General features: G+C 36.7%; 1 protein-coding gene across 7 annotated transcripts in view; it reads left to right on the top strand.

Moving 5' to 3' along the window:
• The window catches only part of NPAS3 (neuronal PAS domain protein 3), a 583321-nt gene that overhangs the window by 77728 nt on the left and 484166 nt on the right, over positions 1-21427 (top strand). For 5 of the 7 annotated variants that reach the window (XM_072338280.1, XM_072338278.1, XM_072338279.1 and 2 more), the window contains exon 2: positions 1210-1299. The exons of the other annotated variants lie outside the window; for them this stretch is intronic. In XM_072338280.1, the coding sequence (XP_072194381.1) occupies positions 1210-1299 (90 nt within the window). The remainder of the gene's footprint in view (positions 1-1209; positions 1300-21427) is intronic. 7 annotated transcript variants of the gene reach the window in all.

Here is a 21427-nt window from a genome sequence, read left to right as displayed (position 1 = left end):
CAGGGGACCGGAACTGTAGAGAGATATTAAGTGGTGTGCTCTTGCAGCTCTGCGTTGGTGCAAGTTTATCATGGATAGCCCTCAGTTTCCAAAGTAAATTATTTTCCACTTTATTGCAAAGCTTCTTGATGGATTATTATACTTTTTTTCTCTTTTTCTCCTCATATATCCTTAATCAAATTGCTGTTAAAACACACATGACTTTAAAAAACAAGATTAGTTCAGAGTAATATAGACTTGTTAGTTATAAAAGCAAATCTACACTGACAAGAATATTTATTCAAAATATTTTTTCGCATTCTAAAATTCAACATTTGAAAAACATGTAAGCTTCACAATTTTATGCCCTATCTTGCCAAGCTAGTTTTATATTAAAAGAGACAAATGTATTAATTTGTGAGAGGTAAAAGTAAGCATCTAAAACATGTTTATATCCCAGGGAGAGGGGAGAAAAAAAAAAAAAAAAAAAAAAAGTAAATTGGTGTGTACTGTTTTGTGTGCGATTCCCCAGTATGTTTTAGAAATAACGTTGAATTTTTATAGCCAAATTATATTTTCTACTAAGAGGGAGCTGGGAAGGGATGAATAATAGAATGATTGACAAATCTTTTAGGGACTGATTTTACAAGATGCTGCGCACCTCCTGATTGCTGCCAATCACTTCCATTTTTTTTTCAGTTGATCCGAGAACATATGGCATTATTCAGATGGTGCTGAGCACCTTCAGTCACAGTCCTCATAATGCCACAACATCCTCATACTCTGCAAATGTGTGAATTGCTGTTGACGTTTTAAATTGGAGGGTTATTTGGTCTTTGTCTGGATAAACTCCCAGCTGATATAAATGGATGTCTTGCCTGAGGATGGACTGCAATAGTAAATAATAAATAATCAATTTTATAAGTATAATCTTATATTTTACACAAACTGTGTGAAGTATCAGTTTGGTTCATAAAATGCCACTTTTATTTGATGGGGGGGAAAAAGGTACTGTTCTTGTGGAGAACTGAAGTTTAGTTTATTCTCAGTGCAAATTTCTAAAAGTGGAACCTCTGGATGTTATGTGCACAAGGCAGTTGATTTAAAGAGATCAGAAAGGTGTTTAAATATATATATATATAAATCAATTTCAACATACTGATTGTGCTGCATTACAGTTACCTGTAGAGAATCTCTAGTCATGTCTATCTGTTTTTGATGCCTCTACAGAATAACTGTCCAGCATCCTCTGCCCAACCAATCAGAATGTAGGAAAATCTACAGATATGACGGAATCTACTGTGAATCTACCTACCAGAAGTATGTTGAAATCTGTGTGAGTCTTGCCTCTAGCTCGTGCATTTAGTGCTCGTGCTCTCCCGCTATTCACAAATTACACATGTTGAAACCTTATACCTCTGCTTACATGTAAACTCTCTAAAGCAGGGACGGAAATATGTTGCTTAATTCTTTGGGGTTGTGTTCTAAAAGCTAAAAAGCAAATAAAAGACCCTATGACTTTGCTAAATCTCTTAGGTATGCTTTTGTACAGTGCAATAAACAAAAATGTATACATTAGAAAATCTAGGCAAAATGTATTGCACAGGTGGTTCACATCTTAGGGATTTGAAAGGTGTGTTATGTATAAATTAGCTGTCACTTTTTTTCAGTCGTGTAATGGAATGATGAGCTGTAATTTGCATAATCCTTTAAGAAGTCAAATTATACTGTCATGTAGCAGACTTAACATGCTAGCTAGGATTTCTTAGCTTTGCAGCTAATTAGTATGTACCTTACAGGACAGTTAAATTGAAGTTGAGTCCTCTTGCTTTGCAGTCATTTGCCTTTGTCCATAGCCCTAACAGAGCCTGCTTTTGTGTGCAACTGAAGGTTGTTACCAGTGCTTCTGACAAAAGTGCTGCTGCTGTGGGCAGGCAACTGTAACGTGGTTAACTTATGTTACTGCTGCAATCTATCAGTTAAATTTCTATTTTACTGTGGTAAGGATTTAATAATGCAGTTTTAAATAGAATTCAAAGGTATATATTTGACAGGTATATTATAGATGATTTTGTGTTAATATATTGCAAAGGCGTTATGAACTTTCTGCAGTCTTGCTGGATTTTCAAACTGCTTTCTGTCACTTAGCCTTTATTTTTCATACTCCAACTTTATCCTTATTTTCTGTATCAGTATTGTTGCTGTCTCATGTATAACAGGTGTCATTTTCAAAGAAAAGAAAAAATCTTTGACTTTTAAACATCATTTTTACTTATGCTGGACCAAAATGTTTCTTGGGCAAGGCTGGCATGCTCATCGTTATTTTTTTGGGTCATATTCTTTCATCCATTCTTCTTATTCCATAATTTGTTGCTTGTGGTTTTTTGTGATTTTTTTTTTTTTAATATGTGTTTAAGTAATAGCTACCATCGTACAAAAAATAACTGGTAGTTTTGAGTAGGTGAAAGGTATCATTTTGGTTTAGAGAACTAAGAAGAAAAGAGAAATCTAGATTTATCAATATAATTATAGCATTAATTTAACTGGTGTTAAATAGAATAGAAATCTGGCCATTTGCTTGGCTTTAAAACAAACAAATGAGCAAACAGAAGAAAAAAACAAAACGCTGTGAATAGCTACTTTTGATCTGAGGTCTTATTTATGATTTGCATTGATTTATAAGAATTTCTTTCACTTTTTGTTGATTTTCCCATCTCACTCTGCCAGTAATCAGCATAGAGGCTGATTTAAACATTTTAGATCTAGTGTGATTGCAAGTGTCAGCATACAACTTTTGTGGCTTTAATTCTCTTGTAATGTCGCTAATCATGAAAATATATTCCTTTGTTTAAATGCTTAAAGCATACTTGTTGTGTAGTATCTCAGTTTTTACAGTAACTTCAAGATTTTGAAACTTAGTGGAACTAGGAGAAAATTGGCAGTTCTTTATGAATTCTAATTCTAAACAGTGATGCTGATTATCTTAATGTTTGAACTTAAATAGACTTAACAGTCAGAACAGTGAAAACAGCTGGCAGTACTGACCAAAAATAAGGTGGTAAAAGTTCACTTGCAAATAGGTACACAGTTGTACAGGCAAATTTGGCCAAGAAGAAAGGCCAAAAATCAGACAGGTGATGAAGCGGTGTTATAATTGACATCTGTATTGTCATTACCTGAAATTGCTTATGTGATGAACTGGTTCAAGTATTATTGCCAAGTTCACTTGTAGGAAACAGATTGGTTCTGAAAAATAATGCCTGTCTTTCTCCAGTAGAGAGTGGTTATTTTGATTAGTGAAATGTTCCCTTGGTGGTACTTCAGTGCTATTTAAGTTCTCTGAGGCATTCTTTCTATCTTCCTCCCAGTGGATGTTTTTGGTACTTTTTCCCATGGTGGTATATTTTCAATGATATGAGTTTTAACAAGTTGTTAAAAATTCTCGCTAAATTACAACCACAACAAAATCAAGCTGTATTAGTGGCATTTTTGAAGCTTAAACTTCTGGATGAACTCTTGCTAACAGTTGACTGTGTATGAAGTAACATACACATGAACTACACTGCTGGAGAAGGGACTGCACCTTTGGTAGCCATTAGCGATAGCATCAGACTAGTTGCTTGGGGCATCTAATGGTGGGAGGTGCTGCAAAACAGCAGAAGACTTTGTGGTGTGCAAGTCCCACTAGGATATCTGGCTGTTGGCACAAGTAGCAGCTGGGTTCAGTGTCATTTAGTGCTCCATTTCTGTCCATACCAGATTTAAAAACTAAAGGATTGCATACCTGACAGAAGTGTATTTGTACCTGTAGTAACTGGTAGTTTGTGATCCTTCATAATGATTTGAAGGTCCTTTTTATGCTCTAGACTTTTTCAGAGTTGAGTTAATCTTCACTTTCCACAACTGAGATTCTCTCGGTATGACCATTTACTAGACCTGAATCTGTGCACTTTGCATGTGCTGAGAATATTTAATTGCTGGAAGTTTGTTTTGTTTTTAAGTAGCTGGACTTTTAATTATTTTCTTTTTTAATTTTCTATGATCAAGGTTCTTTTTTTTTTTTCCTTGACTTTTTTCCCCATTTCCATTGAAAATGGCTGTCAGTGTAATGCTTTGCCCCTCGCTCTGGATTTGTGCTTAACTATCTATTTAAAGATATTTGCTGTATAGCTACAATTGCGATATGCTTATCCTTTCCATATAATCTGGCAGGATTATACCCTGGCCTTCTACCTCAAATATTTTTTCAGAAAACATTTGGTGAAGTGTAGAATTAGACTTGATGATCTTTAGAGGGTCCCTTCCAAATTAAGATGTCAAGTCAACATCTTTTAATTCTCTTTAAAAAAAAAAAAAAAAAAAAAAAAAAAAAAAAAAAAAAAGGAGTCGGGCCAATTATAATATTTTGTCTCTTCTATATATATTAAAAATTTTAATAGAAATCGCTCTAAACTGCTTATGATCCACTTACAATCAAGTCTTATTAATGCCACTAGATATCCCACCTGGAACACTGTTCCCCCCACTGTCAATCACCTCAGTTGCCATAGGTATATGTTATTTGTGCTTGCTGAACGTGAAATATGCTTTAAAAAAAAAGATCTAAAGCTTGGAAACAATTACAGTTTGTTTCTGCTTTTGGTAGTGGTAAAAAGCAACACAAACTAATTGTTCTAAAAAGATTTTACCGTTGTGCTTTTTGAAGCAGATTGTATGTCTTGAGCTATGGCAGTAAAACCAGAGGCCTGTCAGTTACTGACCTGGAGTTTGACTGACCATCACCTCCTGACCACTTTTCTTTTTTTCCCTCCCTGTCCCCATCACTGTAGCCAAGAATTTCAAGACTTCTTTTGTGGTGTCAAACAAAACTGACAGTAAAAAGAAATATTTTCTTCTCACTTCTAGTTCACTATAAGCAAGCTTTTCCCACTTGCCCAGGTTGAAAATTCTTTCTTTTGTTTGCTCAGACACCTATGTTTTGCACTCTTGTTCACCTTTATGGAGTGTCAAATAGTGAACAAAGCCTGTGTAGAAGATCTCCAGAGATGGCACAGCTCCCTGCATGTGCTCCAGTTATATTTGTTGCTGAATTACAAGGAATAATGGCTTGTCAAGAAAAGTGGTATTTTTTTTTCTTGTCTGTCTTTTGGGAGTCTTGGTTGTGTACAAGCAGAGGATATCTCAGTTATTTCTTCTTCTAGAAGTTATTCCTTTCATTAAGTGGTTCTTCACAGTTGCATCTGAATTGTGAAGGGGAAATCTGTGTGCTGTCTCCAAAGCAAGGGTGGATGAATAATTTCTTCATTTCTTCCTGTCCACATTAAGTGGACATAAGTGTCACGTCTGTTTTCAGGTGGAGTATAGAGAACAGGAATGAGTTCTGCAGTGAAGTATTTCTTCTGAAATCAAGAGCATGGAATAAATATGCAAGGAAAACACCTCACTCACTTAAGTCCCAGAAATACAGCTATGGCTTTATTAGCTCTTTTTCCTTTCATTTCTCTGCAATGATCGTAGAACAGAAGGCTTATTGATTTCAGTGTAAGATGTGAAGCAGTTTCTCCTGGAAGGTGTAGCTGGTCATATACACATTACCATACTGAGCCTGTGAATGCTCAGAACATCCAGACTTACCAGACTAAAATAAGCTCCCCCTAGACCGTATGATAGCTCAAAAAATATAAATATTTGTACAAATAAGAGAAGGATGCACAAAGATAAACCATTTTTTGTCTGTCTCTAAGGTTTAAATTAAGGTTATTATTAAATGGACAAAACAAAAACAATTGCTTTGTGTATCCAAGGAATCTTATGGCCCTGCTTACACATCACAAGAGGATATAATAGACCAAATAACTCTCCCAGGGTTTCTTGTGAGGAAAGATTAAAGGATTTCCTTGGGTTGTCGAGGTGGTCTACAATGCTCATCCCACTCTTAGTGTGGTTAGAGCAGACAAAGCAGGGGAGAGCTAATAGTTCTGAATGGAGAACTACAACTTTGTGGGAGTGGGCTAAAAACCCCCTGCCGGCTCCTCTGCAGCTGGTCTTGCTTGTATGATGATTGAGGTGGTGCAGAGAAGTTGAGAAGGGCTGAGAGATTGCCACCTTTTTATGTCTTTCTATTCCGTTGAGGTAGTGCTGCACATAAATTGACTCAGGCATGAAACTTTTCATTATCCTTGTTTATATGATGTTGGACGGATTGGGCTAGTTTGAAACAATTCTTTTAGCTGCAGGAAAAAAGAAAAGCAGCATATGAGAGAACAAGACTGTCATTCAAGCTAATGCTGTAGGGCATTAGGGTATACGAGCTTCTTCCCCCTTCAGTATGCCATCTATAGGGGTTAATCTAGCAAGGAATTGGTAGGGGACAATCTTCGTACTCATTCTGAAAAATTTGCTTTTTCATTTCATCTGCCTTTGTAAAAGTTAGAAGATAATGTTTCCTCATTTTGTATCTTAATTTTTCTCCTTGCAATCTGAATTTGATGGCTATATTTGGAGAAACATCCACATATTTCCTTGCCATAAATTTGACCTAACACTATATTTGTTTGAAAGCTAATAACCCAATTCACTATTTATGAGTATCTGTCAAATAAGCCACAGGTAACAAGCCTATTAATATAAATCTGATTCTTGTAGCCTCAGAATGAGACTCTCCCTAGGAGATCTTTCTCCCTGTTACCATTACCTGTTTCTGCTCTCAAAACATATCACAAAAATATGCATATCTGCATATTATCTGTGCTGAACTTTCTAGATGTCTTTTGCAGAAAAAAACAGGAGTCTTAAACTGAATTTAAAACAATGAACAGTGAGCCAACATCATCTTGCATCTAAGATGTGAGAGTGAGCTTTCTCTGGGTAAGAAATGAAATTAGCTGTGCCACTTTGAAGTGATTAATGATCACTGGCTAGCGTTAAGTTGAATATCTAATCCTTGGCTGATTGGAGCATTTAAGAGAATAGCCCTCAAAAATATAATTTTTCAATAATAGAAATGTTATCATACTTGTATTTCTATTATGGCATAGATGTTGTACTGGTTTTAAATTTTACTCTTAGATTAATGGAATGTACCCTGAATAGTGAATAGATGATATGTATAAGTGTTACCTAAAAATTTTTTTCCACTGAATAATAAAGGGTCACATTATTCAGTTTAACAAGATCCTATCCGGTTTATAGTTCAATACAAATTTTGAAGATTCATTTAAGCTTTGCAGTGTCTAATTGTAATATCTATTCTTGGTTAAATCCTGAAGTGAATTTAGTATTGGTCAATTGACCAATTAGGCAATTACCTTTTGCTATCTTGCATGCAGTTTAACTTCTTGGGTCTCCCAGGTCCCATGATGACACTCTTTGAATTCCCTATTAATACATATTTTTTTGATAGTCTGTAGAAGTTGTTTATGCATTTCATTTTTATTTCAGATATGAAAGTCTTAGTGATTTTTTTTTTTTGAGTCATGCTACCATTTTCATAAATTGAAAGATCAATTCAAATTATCAGTGACTGAGTTATTCTTTGCATTCAGCAATGCTTGAATTTTCCCATGCTCTTTCAGCACCTAATTGCTTTGCACAAATAAAGAAACACTGATACCTAGTATTTCTCAAATACCATGTGGGAAAGCAGTCTGCAAGATAAGTCCATTTCATTTACCAGTGATTTAGGCATTCATTCAACAACTGAACAACAACAACAAAAAAAACAGTAATTTCCCGCCCCCCCCCCCAAACATAAGAAGCCAAATATCTACCTTAAAGCTCATGTAAATGTCATGGGTTGCAGTAACAAAGGTATGGAGCATTTTAAGAATGTTTTTGAAAGGCAGTGTGACAGCTTTTGATTTGAAAGAGCAATATAAGATAGAAAGACAAACCTGCAACCTTTTTTATTAGAAGGAAAATGCTGATTATAAGAACCTTAGGTAAATAAAAATGCTACTTTTCTTAGATGAAACATTAGTTATCATTTCTGTTGTGTTGCTACTTTATTGTATGTTGAACTTTCACCAAATGTGGCAGTAGTAAGTTTAAGAATCCTTTAATACTCATGACATTCCTCAGTTCTCCCTAGAGAGTAAGAAGTTGACCTTTTGTCCCTGTCTTTGACAGAGGCTTTCCACTCTTGTTTTTAGTGAGGCAGTTTCTCCAGAATGTGAACACCTCTTGTTGCTGTTTGCAGTCTTTCTGGTTTGAGTAGTGGTATCATGTATTAGATGTTCCTCTGGTAACGCTCAAGGATCACACATACAAACCAGTGCCGTCTTGCTGCCTGCTGTTTGAAACAAAGATTCTCAGTCTCTTGCATGAGTGGTGATTTATACAAGCTTTTCCTGTTGCTCCTCAGTGCTTCCTTCTGTGAACATCAAAGGATTGCTTATACTGCCCTAGCCAGGACTTTACGCTGTAGGCTAATATTAATTTTGTTACTCACCATCATCCACGTGCCCCTTTCTGTGTTATTTTGCCTTTATCTGGAATCTGTGTTCTTAGTTACTAGACAGACAGCTTTGCATTCTGCTGTGTTAAAATGCATCTTATTCAGGTGAGCCCAGGCTGCCATGCAATCTCTAGGGCTGACAGCTCCTCAGTAGTTACCATTTTATTATCTTTTGTGTCATCTGCAAATTTTACTGGGAAGGATTTTGTTTTCTTCCACATCACTGATTTATTCTGTACAGGGTACTCTGCAGGGAATTAAGGGCCCAAGGAGCTCTTTCCCTGCGTGGAATACTTGGGGTAGGTCTAATTCATATTTCAGAGCTGCTGGTCATAATGGCTGGGAACATATTAGGGCTGCTGGCACTGATGAGCTGCAACCAAACAGGGGTTGTGAGTCATGAGCACACACAATACATTCAGGAGTATGAGGTGACTGTGGCCTTTCTTTAAAGTAATATAAGGCTTGTTTTGCATAGTGATGCTGTTGAAAAACAGAAAAAAAAAAATTTCCCTTGAAAATCTGCATGTCTGTAGTGACAGCTAATAGTAAATCTAGTCTTATTTCCAAAAACAGATTATTTGTGAATGGTTATCAAATTAAGTGAATGTGTGTACAAAAAGAAGTGCAAAGTTTCTGGAAAAATGGAAACATTTCATGTTAGATTTCTTCCCAAACAAACTACTTTTAATTCATTTCCAAGCTATGCTTTTATTTACAACTAGGCCTGCTTCTCAGACAACCAGGAAATTAAACAACGAAATCATCTAGCATAATGATTTATTGTTAACATAGGCTCAGAGTTTACTGTCCCTCATTCTTCTCATTTTCCTTTCCCCACCTCCCAAAAAGGTTTTCATTGAGCAAACTTCAAAATTGTGTGCTCATTTCTTAACAACAGTAGCAAAATGAAATTGGTAATTTAGTAGACCTCTGTAACACTTGCCATTGTGTAATGTTTAAGTTGTTTAGTCTCTTATTTATTCTCCCACCCAGCCATAGGTCTGTGAAAGTGATGCAACTTGTATTTCAAATTCAGATGCAGCAATATAACCAAGCTTTGGACTTACCAATGGGAAAAACTATTGACTTGTTGCTAAAATTCCTTTTCTTTAAATTGACTATGGATGGTGCTATTTTACTTAGGCTAATTTGTTTCTACTATAAGAGAAGTAATGCTCCAGTGAAAAAGCACAAATGTTTAGGAAAATTTTCATTGCTTCAAACTGGTTTAAAGAAAACACAGCTTCTGTTAAATTTTGTAAAGCTTCTGTCTGTTTTTGCTCCAGTTCTGGAGCCCCAAATGCAAAAAGGACATGGTGCTGTAGGAGCGGGTCCAGAGGAGTGCCACGAAGATGATCAGAGGTCTTAATCACCTTTCCTGTGAGGACAGAGCTGGGGCTCTTGAGCCTAGGGAAGGGAAGGCTCTGAACAGGCCTTATAGTGGTCTTTCTGTACCTTAAGGGGGCCTACAGGAAAGCTGGGGAGGGACTTATTAGAAGGGCATGTAACCACAGGTCAAGGGGAAATGGTTTTAAACTGGAAGGCAGTAGATTTAGACTAGATATCAGGAAGAAATTCTTTTCTGTGAGGGTGGTGAGACACTGGAACTGGTTGCCCAGTGTGGTTGTGGATGCTCCCTCCCTGAAAGTGTTTGAGGCCATGCTGCATGGGGCTTTTGAGCAACCTGATCTAGAGGGAGATGTCCCTGCCTATAGCAGAGGGGTTGGAACTGGATGATCTTAAAGATCCCTTCCAACCCAAACCATTCTTTGATTCATTCTTTATATATTATTAGGTGTTTTAACTTGTAGTTCCATGTTCATATGCACCGACATATGCATACACAAATACATACACCGTTTTGCAAACAAAGAAAATACTGTGATGTTAGTGTATGATAATGAAAGTGGAAAGCATATTTCTGTGTAATGCAAGTAGAATAGAAAGGAAAAAAAAAATGTAATTTTCATCATCTTCAGGCATAAAGCTAGTCTTGTACTGTCAACCCCCCTCCCCCCCCCCCAAAAAAAATCAAAAATACAACCAGCTAACAAACCACAAGAAAAAAAATATATTGCAATGCTGTATAATCAAAGATAGTATGATTGAGATTTGCCATTTACTTATGGAAAATAGGAAATAAATTTTTCAGAAATACCAAGCAAAAAATCTGATCAACAAGAAGGGGAGACACACAATCTGTCACATTTCTAAACCTTCTGTTTGTTGAGTGACAGGAGACTCACAAAAGAAGGTACCTATTCCTGTTGTAATTGCATTGGACTTTCTCTTACAGTTTCGTAACTGAAGTTGGGTCTGTGCCATATTTGAGATTGCAGACTGTGACGCAGAGTACTCTGAGATGCTGTATCATGTACCATTTAATCAGACTGCACTAGTTAGAGCATGTGTGGTAAACTGGGAATAATTTGTGTGTAAAATCTTTCCAGCTGCATTTATATGAAAGGTGAAATTCCCTTATCTCTACACAGAAGTCAGTTAAATGGACTGCGGGGAACTGAGCAGCAGTTGAATGAATTAATTTCGTGTACCTGTCCATAGCTGGCTGTGACACTACAGTGTGGCTCCTCCACAGCTGACTTGCAGCCAGGGCCTCTGCATGTCTTTGTGGAGCTCCTGGGCTGCTGAATTTATCAGTACTGATCAATTGCCTTCTTGCCTAGAAGTGTCATGCGTATCTTTCTGCCACTTGCTGAATTAGTATTACTACTCTTTGTGCCTAGGAGTAACTTCAAAGGCCTCATTTAGTGCTGGGTGGACTTTGCTGCCTGTTAAGGCCTCTAAAATGGATGCAATTGCAGCAGTAGAAGGAGCACTAGCACTGTCTCCTCATGCATAGCCTGTTGGAAGATACTACATATGCTGCTTCATGTAGAGGTAGGGACTGAGGGAGAGGAGCTGTGGTGCAGTTGGTCACTTGTATAAGGGGTGACCAGTACTGACTGATGAATACCAAAAGTTCTTCAGGTTTATTTTTTTTTTAAGATACAAATGATCAGTAGCAATAACATTAAGAAGCAAGCATGTTCATAACAGGGATTTGACTCTAAAACTTCAAAAATACTAATTTGCATTTACTGAAATACAAATGATTAACAGAAAACATGATGTAATTGATGTAAAGCAGTATATTCTGCAGGTCTAAAGGGAATTTATTTTCTTTTTGTATTTTCTAAGTAATAGTAAAAATCACGGGAAAAAATATTTTAAAACTAACATATATATTTACATGGAATGTATGATACACACAACTTGGTAGAAATCTCATGAGTGGCATCCACTGTCACCAGTTTCTGGCTATCATGTTTCATAACTACTTCTTTGCTATAGCATATACTTCAGATTTTCTTTGCCCCAACATTGCTATCATGTTCTAAACTTTGAGTAAGATGTTATATTAAAAAGTTTTCATGTTTTCCTAAGTTTGCATGTCTAATTGAGCAGGTTTTAAAATTCACTGTGAATAGAAAATAAAGAAAACTATGAATATCTTGGTTCAGAAATGGTGTTAAAAAAAATACAGTCCAGGTTTATTGTATATTTTTGTATCCCATTTGGACAACGCTGTATCAGTAGAAACCTTTATAGCATGTGCTGTTGTCTTGCACAACTGTTATTTAACTGATATTGCTTTCTTGCTAATAAGTGACAATTTTCTTGTAGAAGTACAAATCAAGCCTTTGCAGATGTAGTTCTTTACATGCTTTGTCTCAACAGAATGCTATGATTGCTGTATTGGTAATGTGCTCCTAACATAGACCTCATCTGGTTTTAGCAATTCATAGAATGGCTAGGGTTGGAAGGGACTCTATGAGTTCCAAATCCCCTGCTACAGACAGGGTTGCCAACTGCTAGATCAAGTTCTAGATCAGATTGTCCAGGGCTCCATCCAACTTGGCCTTAAACACCTCCAGGGAAGGGGCATCCACAATCTCTCTGGGCAACCTGCTTCAGCATCTCATCCTCATCACCCTCTCAGTGGAAAAGCTTCCCCCTGACACTTAACCTGAATGCCCTCCTTTACTTTAAAACCATTTCACCCTTGTCCTGTCACTGTGTAAAAAGTTGATTTTCCTCATGTTCATAAAGTCACTTTAATTACTGGAGCGCCTCAATGAGGCCTTCTCTTTTCCAGGCTGAACAAACCCAGTTCCTTCAGCCTATCTTCATATTACAACTCTGCAGCCCATTCAGTCATTTTTACTTCAAATCTCAACAAAATAAGATTCATTTTGTAGAATTTGAAGGGACAGTAATCGTTCTATAACTTCGTCACAAGTAGTCATTGGGATAAGGAAGCTTGAGCTGTAGTTTATTTAAAAATCAGCCCTATTTTTTTTTTTTTCCCAATAATATATAGCCATTTAAAACTTTCTTGCTGAAGACTTGCATTAAGGGTGAGAAACCTTAGCTTCTGGCATATTTTAATTTCAGTCTTCGTAGAATACTCAAATGCTGTGATATACCTGATTTACTGTGGCAGTGCTATTCATGCTAAATCCCATGTAGTTGAGCAACTTTCCATTGATATCTAATGATGTACACAGATTTTTTCCAAACAAACAAACAAAAAAACCTCTAAGCTTTATACTCCTCCAAAAATCTCTCAACAAAATTGGACTGTAAAACGTAATGACAGTATCCTAGTCAGGAACAATGCTTTGCTGCTTGCTTTGAGATCTTCTTGCTTTTGATGTTCTTACTAAGAAAGCATTTTATGGTTATCATAGCAGTAGGCTTTCTTACTTCTGGGGATAGCAGCATGCTTTTAGAATCACTGCATTGCTGCTTGTTTACTGATGATGGCTATGTTACATGCTGGACCCAGCACGCCAGACAGAGGCAGTTCTGATTCATATCACCCTGGGGAGCATCAGGCATGTATCCAAACCATGCATCAACATCAGTAGTAACTGTGGCATTGAAATTACTAGAAAAGCATAGCATCAGATAATTATCCATAAAATAGTACTACTGAATGGCTGTAAAATTCACAGATGGTAGGTTCATATCTTCCAGGAGCACAGTACTCTGTAAGGGGCAAAATCTGTTAAGAAACAGGTCAAGGCAACATCATTAGATAGCTTTTTCATTGTTTATCTTTCCTCCCACCTCCTTCCCAAGTTTACTGGCAAGTTACAAACAGACCTTTTGTGAGGTGTCAGAAGAGCAATTCAGCCAGTGCAGGCCTGGGTTATCACTTAAAGGTTAAACTGAAATCTAAATATTGACATTGTCACCAATTGGAACAAAATACCAGCGATTACATGCACATTTCTGACTGCTGATAGGCCAAATGTATTTTCTTTTGTTAGGATACTTTGTATTCTTGCAGCAATGCCAGCTTCATAAGTGTTAAGATACCCCAAGCAGTGTTGGCCAGAGCAGTGAACTGCTCCTTTTTTGTTTCCTCATTAGCTCTAGTTACCATTTATTTTGAGGTGAAAACTAGGAATAGCTTTTTTTCCCTTAAATTGAGGGAGACTCTTATCTGGAACTTTGAAGAATTCATAAAGATGAATAAATGTTGTGTTTCACAGATGTTTAGGTCATTTTATATGGGAATTGGCTGAACCCTTCATGCACTGCCTTTTATGTGAGGATAAGTGCTCCTTTTCTCAGCAGCAGTTTAAGGAGGCAGAGTCCTTCTCTGTGCCTCTTCACCCAAGCATTATTTTAGTAGATAGTTTGTACTGGCCATCTGGCTCTTGCAAGTGTCTTAAATACAAGTCTTAGTGTCATGGCAGCAGTATGCTCAAGGTTTTAAGTGGAAGGTTTCCTCCTTCACCACAGTTCTTATGTATGTAATTCACTCCTGTCTGTGAACACTCATGATATATGTGTTGTTAGGAGGCTTGAAATTAGCATTTTATGCTAACACTCCTAAATTTGTGGTCAGGCCCTGGAATGGGGAAGTAGGGCTTCTCTGAGCTAAGAGTAGTTTCTCTGCATGTTTGAGGTATGTTTTCTCTAAAGACATCATAAAAGGCTCATCTGTTTACACATGCATATTTTATAAGAGGTGATTTTGGGAAATGTATTAAAATTCATGTTGGGATGCAACTCCTGCTGGATTAACATTTGTATATTGTGTTATCTTCTTCCGTGTTCTTATCTAAGGACAATTTGTCACAAAACAAAAACAAAGTAAATAATAATTGCTTAAAGCTGATCATCTACTCCTCATACTTGTACACCCAGTACCATGTTTGTGGCTTCTCAGTCTTTGATTTTTGTGTGGACATTTTTTATTTAAAAAACAAAACAAACAAAACCTCCACAATCCTATGCATGCAAACATTAGCCAATTATTGTTGTGTTTAAGCAAAATTTTACATCTGCATTAGAATGAAAAACATAATTCACATCGATATAGGTGCTGCATACTGCATGGAGGCAGTGAGATGACATCAAAAACAGAAAATAATTGCATTTTACACTAAGTGCAGGATATTTCCTTTAAACAGGAAATTACTGTTTTTTTCCCCTTAATATTGCAGTTTTGATATTGAAAGTCTCCCTACCGCTGAACCAAGTTCCTGTTTAGTCATGTCTTATCCCAACAGCTTCCTCTGCTGCCAGTTGCACTCGCTGTTGCTTACCCAAATTCCTGGGGCTGGAGGTTATGTTCCTTGCAACAGAGGCACATTGCAGAGCTTTTGGTAGCACTTGCGTAGATTAGTGTCTGATACTGCTTTTAATGTGCCTGTTACCTCCCACTATATACCTCTTTTTCCCTGGCTTGAGGCCTGTATTCAGAAGACCACAGTATGCGTTCCAGATGGCTCTGCAGGCAACGTCTGTCAGGGAAAAACAGGTAAATATAATGAACCAGGGAGGTAAGTGCAGTACTATACTGCATAATTCAATTGTGGTCTCAGATGCAATGGATTCAAAAATACTAGTTAAAACATAAATATCGATATTACAATGTTTATTATATGGTAGTAAATAACCCCCTTACTTAAACAGATGAAAATTTAGGTCAGACCTGTACTTGCAATATGGATCAAAGAATGTTTCTGATGAAAGGAAGTTCATTATTTGCAATTCTGTGTAAAGACCTTATTATTTATGGTGTTGGTATGAGTGGTGGAGGACAATAACCTGACTTTTAGCTTGCCATAGCTATTTAATTACATCTACAGATAGGTAGAGTTTGGCTGTCACAGTGATGTGCATTCATACTTGAGGAGACACAAGTACATAGAAGAGGAAAGATGAATAGTTCCTCTTGGATTTAGAACAAGAAGAATGCTCAGAACTGTGGGGGAAAAAAGAGCACAATATATCTCTCAGTCTTCCAGACTGTTGTGTCAGGAGTACTCAGAGTGGACTTGGGAGGGAAGAATGGATTACAGGCTTGTTGAAACAAATGAATCCTGTGCGATGAATGGGAACTGGGTCCCTGATTAGGTGTAACTCAGCTCAGGCAGAAGGAATGAGACTGAAGAATACAACAGGTGGAGGGTTGACTCTTGCAGTGATAAGGGGAAGAAGGTGCATGCACAAGGGAGAGCCTTGTGATCCTCAGAAAAGGCACTTCTTGAAGTTCAAACTTCTTGAAGTTCAAGCAAGATGAGAAAACCAGACATCTGGATTGGCTATAGCTTTGCATGCTAGAGAATGGAAACTGTACTTGTTTTGGGAACCCATTGAAAAAAATCTTTTTTTCCTTCAATACTACTTCAGAGAGTGAACACAAAGTCCCCCAAGGGCTAGAGCTAGCAGGGTTTATACTCTTGACCACTGGAGACCTCTTGCACTGGAGAGCAAAGTTAGTGTTGTCTCATGTGGATAAAAAGTGGTGACTAAAAAAGCCCATGTCTAGTAACTGTGCCACAGCAGTTGTGAAAGTGATTATCTCCAGTCTGAGGAAAGTGCATGAAAACTAGACTAGGCTTAATAGCTCACAGACATAATGAAACCCAAACATAACAGCTGGCAGAATGGAGTCTTCCAAGGCTGGTGGTTTGCATCAGCAGGAAGATCTCTTAAGCACCAGCTCTTTTATTTAGATTTTACAGGTTGGCCAGGTATACTGAACTTGTGCCAACTGCAGTTGTAACATTTCAAGGGGAAAAAAAAGCAACAAAATTTTCCACATTCTTTTAGAAGGCCCATGTGGAGAAACTTAAACATTCTGACTGTGCAATTGCTAACTCTGTTATCAGTTATGGATCTCAGCAGGACACAGAGACATGGCAGAGAAACTCTTGAGTACAGTGCTGAAATGCTGAAATGACCCTTTCATTGTCGTGAAAGGACCACTCTGCCTTATGTCCTCTGTTTTTTGTTGGTTTAAAACAAAATTATTTATGACTGATGGAAAATTAGCTCACTGAAGTGCAATTGTCTTTCTTCCCTGAAGCAGTGAAGGTGTTCTGTGGATGGCAAAAATGTTCAACTGTTACAAGACTACCACTTGCTGTTACCAGTCAGATTTAAGCATTAAACTTACCTATGCTTAGTGCTTGAGTGATCGTAGCTATTTTTGTCAGGGTATATCAGGATTTTGGTATAGCTACATTGTCTGGTTAAAGGCTAGAATCCTAGAATGATCTTTTAAAAATAGAATATTTAATTGATCTAAAAATTAGAGTCTTGGACACAAAGATAGGGAAATCATAGTTTTTGTGTGACTTCAAAATTTGAATCCCAGTTTGTCTAATACCCCGAAAGATATAGAGAATTTCCAGATCTGTAAGATGGATATGCTGCTTTTGCCATTAAAGTATTGTAGGAAGGGAGAATAGAATCTTAACTTTTTTTTCTTGCTTTTGTCTGTTTTCAGTTCAGACATTCATTTTAATATTATGCCGATTATTGCATCATCCTAACTCTTTTGCCTCAGAACTACGTCTGGAACATGCTTTTATCTCTCCTTATTAATACTCGTAAACCTCATACCACTTCACCACTGTAGTACAGCTAATGCTCTTTTCTCTTGCTTAAGCCTACTGCAGTCTCTCTGGCCCTGCCGTCAATCACCAGCTGGATACTGAGACAAATTTTTTATAGCAGCTTCTGTCAGTACAGAGAAAATATTTTGAAAAATGCAGTTTAAAAGCTGAGTGTCAGCCTGCTGAGTAGCCTGGTTAAACAGGAGAATTGACTATGCCAAGTTTTTGTTGTTTGGCTTTTCTTTTTTTTCCCCCTTTAAAAAAAAAAAGTGGTTTGGGGGCTAGCCTAAATAATAAACAAAATAAGACTTTCTTGGCAGGGACTCATAACTGACTAAAAATCTTAAGCATTTTACACGACCGTTTCTGTCTGTACCTTTTTGTTCCCAGTAACATGGAAATTTTCAGCCTGTTTTGCATGTCACACGGAAGAGTAGCAAAGAGCATATAAGCTCCTGTAGCTTTTTCAGATCCCTTGTCTTTTTGGCTTGTTTTGTTGCTTTTTTTTCCTTTTTGTTGTTTGTTTTCCTCAGTAGTTCTAAATGATTCTTAAAATGTGTTGCTTCAGAGGTTCAAAATCCTACAATAAACAATACTTTATTTCTCTTTTGGAATACTTCCTGTAAAGATTTCTGTACTTAGTGTTTATGGCCAGAGCAAAACTTGTTTAAAAGATTTAGATAGGCAAAAAGCCACATCCATTTCTTTAAAGCCACTTTGAGAGAGGATGGTGGAAGCACACAGCATATTGCATAGTAAATCTTTTATTAGAAAGCAGCAAACCCCTTGTTGAGAAGTTGCATTGGTCTCTTGAGCCAGTGAATATTGCTGTCCTACAGATATATTGTTGGAAGCTGCGCTGAGAAGTGCAGCCTACTTGTTAGTTGATAAATAGAGATTCGAGTAATCTACTAGGCTATTTTATGGTGCTTGTTAACAATATTTACCTTCCTAAATTGATTCAGTATAATCCTTGCTGTAGCTTTACCTCATTTCTGGAAGACATATAGATAATGTGGTACTTATATGAAGTCTTACATGTCACTGAGAAAATGCTAATTTTTCCTTAGTTGAATTGTACAGCAGGATTATATTAACATAAACTTTGGAACATTTGAGCTCCCATAGGGTATGGAGTGCGGTTGATATGACATGACTTGCCTTCAACAGTTGTTTTAACAAGATATCCTTCATATAAAATATAGCAAGCTGAAAGGCATAACTGAGTGAGTTTAGTAAAAAACACTATTGGCAAAATTCTTCACTTTCATCTTTATCTGATTAATTCAAGGCTGAATGTTACAAAGAAAGTATTTTTAGTCTAGAATTGTATATGGAATATATATATAAATTCTTTTTTTTTTTTTTTTTTTTTATAGAAGATTCTCTCTAGCAAATTGTTAAACTGATTGTTTGTGCATTTACTCATAGTAAAACCCACAATGTTTAAAAGTCTTCTCACTTCTCTTAAAACTGCTTTAATAATACATTAATTAACACTTCTGTAGCAGTTGGCGTATTTAACACGCAAGATAATTTACAGTTCCTAATATTTAAAACCGTGTGTGAAAAAGACCAGCATTAGTTAACAGAAATGCACTACATTCACTACATGTGAATGTAGCAATACATGCTGAATATGTAATTTATATATAGCTTTGCTTTTAATTTATTAAAAACACCCAATAATGTCTTGATAATACTGCTAATATTGTTTGAATTGCTATTAAAGGTTTTTCAGATTCCTGCTTTATTTTTTCCTACTTTATTCTTTTTATTAGTACCATGCAAAGACTTACAATCAGGTGATAATAATTTTTGGTTCATATAAATGATCTCATATTTTATGTGAAAATACGGTATTTTAATTTTTTACTCGCACAAAGCTTCTTGTATTGTCTTGTATCAAAAGGCTTTGACTGACCATGAACTTGAGAACAGATCTCAAATATAGACAGATTTTACTGTCTCTTCACTTTATGCTGCAGATATAAGACTACACAAGGATACTAAATGGCTTGAAGGTTTAGTAATGGGATATGGAGACCTTCACCTTAGGTCACCAGTATGAATGTAGCCCAGGTGGGTGGAAACTAAAAGCCATTATTATCTGATGGCTCTTGGATGGCCTGTATAAAATGAGATGATGGTCCTAGTCTACTTCCTAGCAGAAAGATGCCAATACTGCAGAATCATGGCTAGAGCATTCACAAATTGGGATATTTGGTGGAACTCTGCAGAAAATCAGATGCTGACTGAGCTTGAATGCTGAACCTCAAATGGTTCCTCCCAGTCAGGGAAGAAGCATAATTGTATACATAACAGAATGGAGAAACCATTCATTTGCTTTTTTGGCGCTTGTTTGACTAGCTCTGTTTTTTAAATGCATTTCCAAAACTGTTAGCTATGTTTGGCTCCTATGGTTGTTACTTACAAAGTATGTCAAAGAAATGCTGCATGATCCTTCTTAGAAATAAGTGGAAGACCTGGAAAAAGGGGGTGGGAGGTGGGCAAGGACACAATAGAGGCAGGGGTTGGGGGGTGGTGGAACAGAAGAACTAGTTCTACTAGTTAGCAGTAAGTCTGGAAGAGGCTGTAATCCTGGTTGATTTTTTGCTAGTTAGATCTAACAAGCTGGTTAACTGCCCCAACTTTTCTACCTGTAATTTTGCTACCAGACTACAGCTGTTTTAAGCTGTCCTGGAACTAGCTGTCCTGGAAATGCACTGTATGTTGTATTATTGTCAGACGCACTGAAAGACTCTTAATTGTGATCATTGATCAAAATCAATGCTCAGTATCTACTTGTTTTAGGGAATGACAACACAGATATTTTTTTCCAACCCGCAGATAATTTCTCCCTTTCAGCATTTATGCATGTTGGTTTATGTGCATCTCTCTCAAACATAAACCAAACCTTCTAATGTACCCCTGATTAGCTAATGAAGATCACCTGAATACCAGAATAATTTGTGCATCCTCCCTAAAAAACATATCAGGTGCAAAACACTGGGCTGCCCCAAAACATCACTTCCTCAGATATTCCATGAGAACTTACAGGTATTCAGTTATTTGACTTTATTTAAGATAATGATGCAGTGAACATCGCTTACAAATTGCTGGATATTTTTTCCCTATTGGGGATAATTAACAGAATTGAAAGTTCTAAATGGAGCATATGTTACTGTTTTACAAAGACATTTCCTCATACCTGCATCTTTTTGACATGAAACCTCAATCAGTTTCAAAGCCTTAATAAAAGCATCCACAGTCCTGTGTATTGTCTGATACAAGATGCTAAACAGTTTGAGTGTTCCATTAAAGCTCTATGACATAAACAAAATAGCATGAAGTGTAAACTGAATGTTATCTTTTCAATACTAATGTGGGGAAAAATCAGATTCATTTGCATTTAAGTAGATCTAGCTTGATACAGTCTTAACTTTTTTATGAGGTAAAAACAATTACAGATGATAAAAGGGACTGTCAAATTATTAATTCTAAGTTAGATATTTGTGCATGTTTACTGTTGTTACTGTCATTATTCTGCAAATGTAGTTGAAGTCTGTAGTTAGACAGAAATCTTCCTTTGAATTTGCTATTTCCTATGTATTTTCAGCACATGTAAACCTAGGGCTGTAACTATGGATGATGATCTAGGGACTGCAGGAGTTAGACAAGTCACAGCAGAGGTTTGTAACTTCTTTTAATTTGCTAATCCATGCATGGAACAACATTTCCAGCATTACCCAGAGATTAAGCCCCAGGGCCAAGGGCAGGGCCTCAATTTTAGTTTGCTAGTGATAGGCATACTGTGATTGGAACTAGGTCTCTGCTGCGGACAATACCAATCCTATTCAATTTAAATTTCAATAAGTGTAGCAAAATGTTCAACATAGAAAATATGAATTAAAAAGAATAAAAATAAAACACAACACAACTGTCTTTACGTTCAATTGTTTCCCTGGATAAATATGTCTTTTTCAAAAATGAAAAGAAACAGAGTTGAATACAGTATGTTAATATTATGCAAAATGTTTATATCTGAGGGTGTGATTATTAATGA

Source organism: Excalfactoria chinensis, chromosome 5 (genome assembly GCF_039878825.1).
Source record: "Excalfactoria chinensis isolate bCotChi1 chromosome 5, bCotChi1.hap2, whole genome shotgun sequence".
Classification (NCBI taxonomy): Eukaryota; Metazoa; Chordata; class Aves; order Galliformes; family Phasianidae; genus Excalfactoria; species Excalfactoria chinensis.
Note: the sequence above shows the minus strand (reverse complement) of the source record. Positions and strands in the feature narration are given on the sequence as shown.